The 10,497-nt window shown below is 34.3% G+C and overlaps 1 protein-coding gene across 1 annotated transcript; it reads left to right on the plus strand.

Annotated features, from left to right (window-relative positions):
- LOC122069300 (zinc finger protein 11) lies at positions 1-1,748 on the plus strand. The gene has a single exon (XM_042633292.1). The coding sequence runs from the start codon at positions 295-297 to the stop codon at positions 1,021-1,023; it is 729 nt and encodes a 242-aa protein (XP_042489226.1). The 5' UTR covers positions 1-294; the 3' UTR covers positions 1,024-1,748.
- The last annotated feature ends 8,749 nt before the right edge of the window (positions 1,749-10,497 follow it).

Genomic DNA, 10,497 nt, shown 5'->3' on the forward strand with positions numbered 1-10,497 from the left:
AGAAAGAGAGATGGGCGTTCAAGCCAATGTAAGGGACTGTCCTTATGTGACAAAAGATAGGTCTCCTTGGGCAAGCATCTTAATATAATGCAAACTTATCTCTTCATCTACTGACCTCCAATTGCTTAAATCAAACCTTGGTGATATACTAGATGCTAGGGTTTTTTGTCTCCTCCTCCTCCTCCTCTTCCTCCCCCAAAACTCATCCTCTTTGTATTTAACTCCCCAATTCCAGCTTCCTAGCTCATTCCATGTCCTACCTTTCACATGTCTCTATGAAATGCCACTAATACAATGGCTGCAGATCTCATCCTATTCTCCATAACCCATCTCCAAAATCTCTCTCAAACCACCCAAGAACAAGCACAAAAAAACCCTAGCTTCCCTGCAGGCTCTTGGATGTGGAACCCTACCCAGCAATCTCACGATGAAGATGATGATGATTCATGGGAGGTACGCGCCTTTGCTGAAGATGCTTCAAATATTATGGGTAGTACATGGCCCCCTCGCTCCTATACTTGTACCTTCTGTAGAAGGGAATTCCGGTCTGCTCAGGCACTCGGCGGTCATATGAATGTCCATCGCCGGGACCGTGCTAGGCTTCGACAATTGCCGACATTGCTGCATCCTACTACTTCAGCCGCCGTCGCCGCCGCTGATCCATCTTCTTCTTGTTGCACTTCATCTTCCTCAACTCTCATAATTCCAACACCAGAATTTCCCACCAATTGTGGTTATTGTCTTTTTTATCACTTACCAAACCCTACCAATGTTTTCACAACTCCAATGGTGGAATCACCCTCTTCATCAAGTCTTACTTATCTGAGGAGGAGCAGTATTAATGTCTCATCTTGTCCCTCTTCATCCATTAATTTCCCAGTATCAAGAGGCATCCATACTTCTCCATGTCACCCTCCCACAAATGAAGATTCAGTAGTGCCCATCGATGATGGCGGAAACAAGGATTTGGGAGTTGAAGAGTTGGATCTAGAACTTCGATTGGGACAAAAGCCATCACAGTAACAGAAAATTGTTAGTGATGATTGGTCTATGCTTAGTTATTGTTTGAGGAACTAAGAGTGCCATCAATGTTTAAGATACACTCACTTAAGCTCCAAATTGATGATTCTGTCAACATATAATCCATGTTTAATGGTTTCAGAAGTTCTAGAAGAAGAAGAAGAGCAAAGATTATATAATTTGAAAGAAGATGAAGAGTGTTAAAAGTAATTAAGGAAGGAGATTATCATTATTAGGGTTGCAGTGATGGATTGGAAGAGATAGCTATAGTAGCAGTGCAGTGCAGTGTCATTTTCCCTTACTTATTTTCTTTGGTGTGTCTGTCGGGTCTGCCTTTTCCGTGGGGTTATAGCTATCTCAATCACACAAGCTACTGGATCTCTTTGTTCCCGTTGTTCATACAAACTACCGAAATGCCACTGCCAGTCTTCATCGGTTACTTTCAGGACATTAAAGCACCTCGAGGTGAATCCATTACACTCAGATTCTATATGCTTTTTGGATTGAATGATAGTTCTACTTCTACATAGAAAGTTATTTCTTAATAATTTTTCACACTATGGGCAGGTGGAATAAGAGAGAGAGAGAGAGAGAGAGAGAGAGAAGCCTTCATGTTCAGGTGCTAATGTTAAAGATTTTTATGAGATCCCTGTCTCCCTGACTTAAATGTTACCTATGAAATGTCATTTCCATTGCATGAATGTGAACTTCAAGTATTACAGAGGTTAGATCTTATGGTTGTGGTGGCTGATTAGATTGAATTTTGCTACTCTATAGCGGGCAAAGTGTCCTTAATTTTCATGCGAAATTTCCTTTTTCTACACAGGCTCTTTTTATTGTACTACTGTTATAGAGTTTTTTTTTTTTTTTTTTTTTTTTTTTTTTTTTTTTTTATTGACAGCCAAAAAGGAAAAAAAAAAAAAATGCAACAACTTAAATGGTTTCTATACCTATCCCATTTAGTGGAGGAGGATTGGAAGTGATCTCTCTCTCTATAGGTGAGATGAGACACTCACAACTCTTTCTCTTCACTAGACTGAATCGATGACTAAATGAAGGCTGGCTCCAGTTTTTTTTTTTTCTCAAGTTAAATTCCCTTTAGTTATTCATTAATGAATATGGTAACTGATAGTTAAGCATGTGGTATCAACAAGAACGTCAATATTTTGGAATGAAGCTCCTAGATTTGCCGTTAATGATGTTGATTGGGATGCCATAGAGAGACCTCGGTATAAATTCAAGTGATTGGTTGGTTGATAGACTTTAGATAGATTTCTTTTTCTTAGTCTTCTTCTCTGTTGGTGGCAATGCCTAAAGTGGAGTTGAAGATTAGGTTTTGAATTAACTTAGTCCAGGGCTCTTTTTGTTGATGGCAATGCTGAAGATGGAATTAAGATCTGGTTTTTTGTTTCAATTATGCTCATATTGGTTTCTCTGTATTTTATTCATTCTTTTTTAATAAAATCTTGCTGACCTTTAACAAAAAAAGGTATTCATTAATAAGAAGTATATATATCAGCACTACTAACTGTTAGACATGGTTGTCCATCAAATCTAATTTATTAATTATTTAATGATTAATTTGCAAGGCATATACAATTAGTCTTATGATTGTCCTATGGCGTCTACATTAAATTGTTAGCAAGTAAGGTAGAGTTCGCCACTATGATCAAATGGTTATCACATTGTGATTCCAGATGCAAATGTGAGGACACATACTTGTATGTATCAGACTGGATAATTTGAGAATTTTGAATGGATTATTGTCAAATGGTTATGAAAAAGATTCTCAAAATTAATGTTTCGTCCCTGGACTTGAGAGCTTCTTATCATTGCAGTAGAATATTGACATGTCTTGTAAATAGTTTGTAAGAAAATTAACAATAATAATTAGATGGAGAAAAAAAATTATATACGGCCGTGCATGATGCATGATCGTACTTCCATCCTTCAAATGGGTCCAAAAGCCCCCTTGAAATACCAAACTCACCCCTTATTCAAAGAATCATCGGATCACCAAAGGTGATCGTACACAAAATCTTAACCTAAATTAAATTTCAAAATATTTAAATATTTTTTTATGTTCAATTAGTTATCAAGATTCTTTACATGTGATGTTTCAACACCCTAGGGTGGTGATAATAATTATTTCAATGTTCGTAGGTCTGTTATGTGGTATAAATTGGTGGTACTAATTGTAATAAAACTATTTTCAATATTTACAATCACCATTTCTTGAGAATTAAAAAAAAAGAATCCTAATTTTCTACATATATATATATATATATATATATCCTAATTTTCAATTATCACTTCACAAGTGTTAAGAAATGTCCTTATTTGCACAAATTTTCTTATATACTAAGAAATGAACAATTGAATAGGCCTACCCAATAAGGTCCCACTACTTGGTATCTTGATTGTAATATTCATTATTGTGGTCAGTCGCTTGCTCAAATGTTGTATTCATTTGGATAGTATGTGCTTGTAGACTAACAAGTAACCCTAATTCCTCCATGTGATAAATTGAATACCCTAATGATATATGGATCATGATTCTAGGATTTTAAACTCTTAAAATTTCACACGTATTTCAAACTGTAATTTTAGAATGGTATGATCTCGGTGTGTTCTAAGTCGTACAAGCTAACCATGAGCTATATGTAGTAGAAGGTTTAACTAGCCAAAGGATGTGAAGAAAAATAGTGAAACTTCCTTATTTTAAATTTATGCTTGAAGCACTTTTAATTGAAGATATATATGAGAATGCCTAGTGTAGATCACTAAACACATATATATTTGTCCCCAGTTGTTGGGATAGGGCTATATTCTGGAATATAGATGATTCAGGTAAGCTAATGCGCAAATCGCTATATCTTCTAGCACAAGTTGAATGCAATATCTAAAAATTCAACCAAAGACATCAGATGTTGAGCTGAGCTATTGACATATTTTGTTAAGTGTTCTATATAGGAAAAAAATGATAAAATTATATGTATAATCTTGTTGTAACCATAGCTAGAGAAAAGAAAAACATTACTTTTTCCCCCTTTTAATACAACTCAATTCTTTATCCAATACGGTTTTTTTTCTTTTTAATATAATACAATTCTTTTTCTGGTAAGGGTAAAATCTGTTATTTCATATGTGTGTTCAAAAGCTTGCAAGACAATGATAGTCCTTCAGAATGATATAGTGGTAAGTCACTTCGAAATTATATTTGAAAAACATTTCTTTGCCCCTAAATTAAACAAATTTTGGGAGTAAACAAAGGCAATCAAAAGAAAGTGATGAATTCTCAATTCACGACTTTGGTTAAAGAAAGATGTACCCTATATGTGTTGGACTTGTGCTAGCAGATATAGCAAGCTTCGCAAAATTGTCTCTTAGGCTAGATAAGCATGATTGACGACGGATCCTTTGCTCATGGGAAAGCTTGCTACCGCTTCAGGTGGGAGGGTGAAAGAATTCTTTGACCTTTCAAAACAAATTCTATTCGAACTAACTTAGGCATTCAAGTGGTTCATTGAGTCTAGTTCCTACATCCAGGCAGGAGCCATAGGAGGGAGGCACTTAGTTGTTTCGTATCAGTTTACCCTAGCATGACTAAAATTGTAGATCAAATGCAAGGTTAGAAGTTGGAACAACTCTGGAGTGTTCTCCCTAATCGATGAAGTTACATAGTTGTACTCCTTCAATTTAAAAACATAAATTCCTAAAAACTAATTGGATTTATACCAAAAAATAAAAAAAGATTATTGGATTTTAATGGTGCATGAGAGAATACCTAATGCTTTACCCAAAAAAAAAAAAAAAAAAGTACCTTATGAAACAGAAAGGTTTTTCAAATTCCGACTGTTCAACTAAATTGAAATGTTTGTTGTTTTGATGAGTCAATACATGAGTTCAAAAAACATAACAATTACGATTACAACTCAACTCAGTCTCATTCCAACAAAATAACACTTGGCACCATTTCATTGCAAGGGGAATTAAAAGGGAAATGAAGTGAAATTTTTAAACTTTAAAAAGAAACTTTTGTAATCATTACTTCATGTGACTATCATTAACTCCAAAGCATTCCACACTTGGTTATTAAATTTCACTTTACTTTAAAAAAAAAAAAAAATCACTTTGGTTTAAAAGTAAAATAAAAATTACATGTAAAATGTATCATTACTAAATATGGTGATAAATTTAAGTAGTTTATACAATTACATCAGGGTAATGATTACAAAATTTATATTTTAAGTTTGAAATTTTTTATTTCCTTTCTCTTTAAGTTCCCTTGCAACCAAACGTAATCCTTACGAATATAATTATAAAATCAATTTTATATATGAAAATATGAGAAAGTTCCTAGTGCTGAGGTGAAGTTATCCACTGATTATAATATAATAAAGTTCAATAATTTTGTGGGGAATATTGACTAGATGATCTTTTTTTTTGGTAACAACACTAACTAGATACTAAGTAAGGCTTCCTTTGTGTTGTTTTTGTTTTCTTCTTTTTTGTAATAAGTTGATTCTACTTATAAACTAAAAATTCCAAATACAGTAAAGAGAAAAAGAAAAGCTTTAAAATGCTTAACATTAATTGTCTAGAATCTACTCTATTAAGCACATCAGCTAAATGAAAGAGGGGAATTGGAAAGTCTTTCCTACAGGGTTCTTAGCTATTTCACCCACAATTTCATATATCTACCTTGTTTCTGTGTAAATTAAAAAAATGGCCCTTTCTTCAATAAAACTGACACTATGTTTAAGAAATTATAAAATAGGGCCTGGTTTTGATATCGATATTTGTAGAGGAAATTTTATATTTTAATTGATAGGATTTGAGAAATTGCATACTTTGAGAGAAATCAAAAGAAACCTGAAAATCTTTGTGATTCTTGGCTTGAAGAAAGAACTTAACATGAGGTATAACCTAGTTGTTTGACAAACACCATACTAAGGTAGCTTATGGAAGGGCTCCATAATACCTATATAACACAAAAGGAAAATATTTCAACCCTCGGTAGAATTTAAAGCTCTCCCATATATAAATCTTTACTTTCTGATCCAACTTCTGAAGATAAGTGCTTGGCATTATTTTTCTATGGTAATATTAAAATATTTTTTATTTGTTAAAAGCAATTCTGACTAAAATATTATATTGAATGAGTTTAATTTATTTTTTTATTTCTGTTTTCTCTCTTTGAGTGGTAGTTTTTTTTTTTCCCCCTTTTTTTTAATGAAAATTTTTTGCTTCTCATCCAAAGATTCAATTCCTCATGTTTCAGGGGGATCATTCAATTTATGTATATTTATTGTTACCATTAAATCACTTTTAAGAATCAAATAAAGAAAAATATTAATGAAGAAATTTAGAAGCGATAAGAAATGTTTTTCAAAATAAATTAGACTGGTAAGTCATAGATTTTTTTTTTTTTTTTTATATATAATTTGTAAGTTGAACTGAAGTCAATGTTATAAGTTATGGGTCAGAACTCGATTCAAAATTTAAGTAGTCTACAGCCCAAGTTATTGTTTGATTTAGTGTACTTTTTCTAAAAGCCATGAAACGAGATTAATTTTTTTTTTTTTTTTTATTAAAGATCAGAAATTACATTAAGAAGAAAATTGAAGATTACGTCAAATAAAAACTGAAGAGCTAATACCCTCACCTTCGGCATTGCTATCAGCAAGGGTGCTCAATAGTAGGAGATTAATTACTTCAGTTGTTTCAGAAATTGTAAAAAGAGCAATCCATTGCATGGGGCTCGTGCTACTGTAGGGTCTGGGAGGGGCAAGTGTACAAAGCTTTACCCTTTGTTTCATATCTTGTTTCAGAAATTTTTATGAACAATAACTTTATACTCAAGTATTATATCATGTTCTAGCTACTATGTAATGATGTTAATATTAAAAAATGAAACGAAATTTCTATTACAAAGTTTTACTTCTCTAGCATAGTACTGAAATATTTTCTCTTGACTAGGTTGCACCTTTAAGGGTAAAATTTTAGTTTTCTATTTTTCACCCTAAAATTGCAAGGACATGAGTGAGTGTAAAAGTGTATGTAGAGGTCAATAAGTTGGAGAATTATGAATTCAAAAGGGAGGCAGCTTTGAGAGATTCTTCAAATCTGAAACAGCTTTTGAGGATTATAAAGTCCTTGAAACCAAGGAGGGAGTCCTTGTATCTACCCTAATGGACAACCCGTACGGTACCTCTAGGTATCATAGCAATACCATAATAGGATGGCAATGTAGTAGTTAAGTAGGAAACAGAAGGGTATGTTTGTGCTGTCCCATTCCATTAGACCAACATGTAAATGATTGTTGGGGGCCTGTGTCGTTTCTCTTGGAATTTCAACTTTCAAGGATGCACATGGATTGCTGTTATAACTTAACTCCCTCAGAAATGCACCCCACCTGAACTCAGATTCTTTGGTAAGTAATAACTGAGAAGGAAAAGTGAAAAAAAAAACAGACAAACAAAGGCCAAAGCTCTTTAACCATTTCTTACAAGGCTCATCTGCTTCCTTATAATGGCAACTGCTCGGTTAAGGATTTCTCCCACTCCTCTTTCATCAACCCTGTCACCCTATAAAGAAGCTCCACCTTTTTTCCTTTTAGCCTAGAAAGTAAACCTTCCCTTCTTTAAGATATAATTCTTTATTTCTTTAATTAATGAGATTCTTTAAGATATAGTTAATACAAAGAGATCAAGAGTAGATGGGAGACTGGTAAGGGAGATTGGGCACTGTAACAGCAAATTCTCACTACCCATTATAAGATAATTCTATGTTTCTTGTTATATTCTGTGAGTTTCTGAACTTATAGGAACCTTTTCAAGCCTCTTTTGAAGGTGGCTGAGTCCAATTTAAATATTCAATAACCGAATGATAAGTATTTTTCTTTAGACTATGTTTGTAAGACAAGAAATAGATAGAAAAGAAAAGAAAAGAAAAACATAATAAGACGAGGGAAAAGTTTTCTTTAACTCGTGGAGTAGGGTTTACTCACTATCTTAGGGTCTTACTTCTCCCACCCCAACAGTACGGAGTCGAAAATGCCTTTAGTGTCCAGTCCAAGCACCTTGGAGTCCCACGGTGAAGGAAAGCTCCTTCGCCTTAAAATGAGCTTGATAAAATAATAGAAATGATGAGTTTATGTGTCTTATGTCTTTTCTATACCTTATTTAAAAAAAAAAAAAAAAAAAAAAATCATAATTTTCTTTTCTTGCACTTCAATTAAACATAGCCTAGCAGTGGCTACTAGAAAACCCATATTTTGATGATATGTAATCAAGAGCAAAAGAAAATTTTCACAAATTAAAGAAGAGAAGCTATTGCAACTGTACATTTGTAGCTTATTATATATAAGCAAGCTGGTTTACTAAATGCAATAGATAGAGTACTCCTAGTGGTACCAGATATATTCGAACCAGCTAGGAGGTCTAAACTGATAAAGTGGCCACAATCCTGGCTTGACCAACCCAACCCAGCTCCACTGACACCAAACCAACTGGGTTAATGATCTGGTTGATCTATTTGATCCATCAGGTAGGGTTCACCGGTTGGGCCAGTTCAGTTCTATAACAGTGAAGATGAAGAAAACTTGAAATGTAGATAGATAATAGAAGAGTGAAAAGTGTAAAATATACCAACCTTACCATCTAGTGGACCACACTGAGATATCCCCAGAAGTTGAAAATAACAGTAGGGGCAGATAGCCAGCTAAGAATGCACAATTGGGCTACAATGAATGATTTTATGTACCAGCAGAGGCAGCTGGTCAGCAGGAGACTCTGCTTTGGTCCCCTACCTTACCCTGAAAAAGATGCAAACCTAGCTTCTCTCCTTATCAAACAACTATGAATATATTTCAGTGTCCATGAATTTAAAGACCCAAAGTTCAGAACTGGGAATTGGGTGAAGGAGGCAAAAACACAATAAGGGATGGAGAGAGAGAGAGAGAGAGAGAGAGAGAGAGACGTATACACTAACGCCGAGGCACTTTGGCTGTTGTGATGTGGGCTGACAGGGTAGAGAGTAAAATCGACCAAGATTCGGAAGGTTAAGTTGGGCAGAGGCACACCAGAGGCAGAGAAGGGGAGAGGTGTGTGGTGGGGTCATATAAAGTAATGCGTGTGGCAGATGGTTTTGAGGTTAAGTCCTCATCGGTGCATGGGCTCTTGTTCCGAGTCACCCTATCAGTAATCATTGTCTATTCTCTCTTATCTTCATTGGCATCAACCATAATATCCTGAGCTTCCCAACCTTTTTGTGCAATGACCCATGTTTTTAAGTTTTACTGTCACATGGCCCTTCCTTCTTTGGGAAACCCTTATTTAGAAGGTGATCTAAGCAAGGTGACCTCTTTTAACTCGTTAATTTTGTTCTGGGAAAATGTTGGGCATACATAATGTGTGCCGCAAGCTAGTATTCATTTGTGTCTATCTTTCTCTATTTTCTTTTTGAAATGATTCTTGACCCTCTTGTATGATGCCTCGTTTCTGCCGTTTCCGTTGATGTCACTTGCAAGCTTACCACACTTGGGTGAGTGTGTCTACCTTTTTCTTGTTCGTTTTTTAATTTAAAAAATACTAATGATTTTATTTGTTGGTGTTTTGGTATCAACATATATATGAGGAATGTTTAACTAAGCCCACCGCTAAGGGTCCAATTGTCTTACATGGTGGGGCCCACCATATTCGTAATCACTATTTTATGAATGCAAAAAGGTTCTCTGACCTACGTGCTAGTGAGGGTACGTTAACACTCTCTTTCATGAAATGACCTTGTCGCCCTCTCATATGTGAAACCTTTCCATCGACCTAATTAGTGTGCTCCTTTATGTTGTTTGCTTAGAAGCCTCTCCCTTTATTAAATTTCAATATGACTGTGATGGAAGCCTAGAATGATGGATGCTAGTAACTTAGTCCTTTCTCCCCTTTTCACTTTTTTTTTTCTTTTTTCTTTCTCATTGATAGTAATTACAATGAAGGCATTTCTCTATCTCAGCTATATCATGTGTATTTATTTTAACAGTCAAGAAATATTGAAATTAGGTTTCAAAATATTCTTAAACATTAACATTTAGATTAGACAGGGAAAAAAAAATCCCAATAACCTGATATATTTTGTGTATATTCTTTAAAATAGGTCCTGTTCATGTATGGTGTTGGATATTTTAACATTGGATGTGTATTCATGAATCCTAATTTAATGGGATTAAATTAATTACCTACAATTTTATATTATGTGCTTGTTGAAATTGATCTTTTATTTGCAACTACCCATTCATATCATTCACAACTGTATAAATAATTAAGCACTATTCTAGGGTTGTCATGTTGTATATTTCTCCAATATGTATTGGTATGGGAATACAAATGTGGGTACTTTTCTCTATTGAACATTGATTCATAGAGATTCGTGAATAATTCACCATCAATTGTGTTAGACAACAAGAATTTATGGTAGTTT

This window comes from Macadamia integrifolia, unplaced genomic scaffold (assembly GCF_013358625.1).
Source record: "Macadamia integrifolia cultivar HAES 741 unplaced genomic scaffold, SCU_Mint_v3 scaffold572, whole genome shotgun sequence".
NCBI classification, from domain to species: domain Eukaryota; kingdom Viridiplantae; phylum Streptophyta; class Magnoliopsida; order Proteales; family Proteaceae; genus Macadamia; species Macadamia integrifolia.

What these genes read in the sequence shown, in the direction of transcription:
- LOC122069300 (XM_042633292.1), top strand. Translation starts at nt 295, where the DNA reads ATGGCTGCAGATCTCATCCTATTCTCCATAACCCATCTCCAAAATCTC.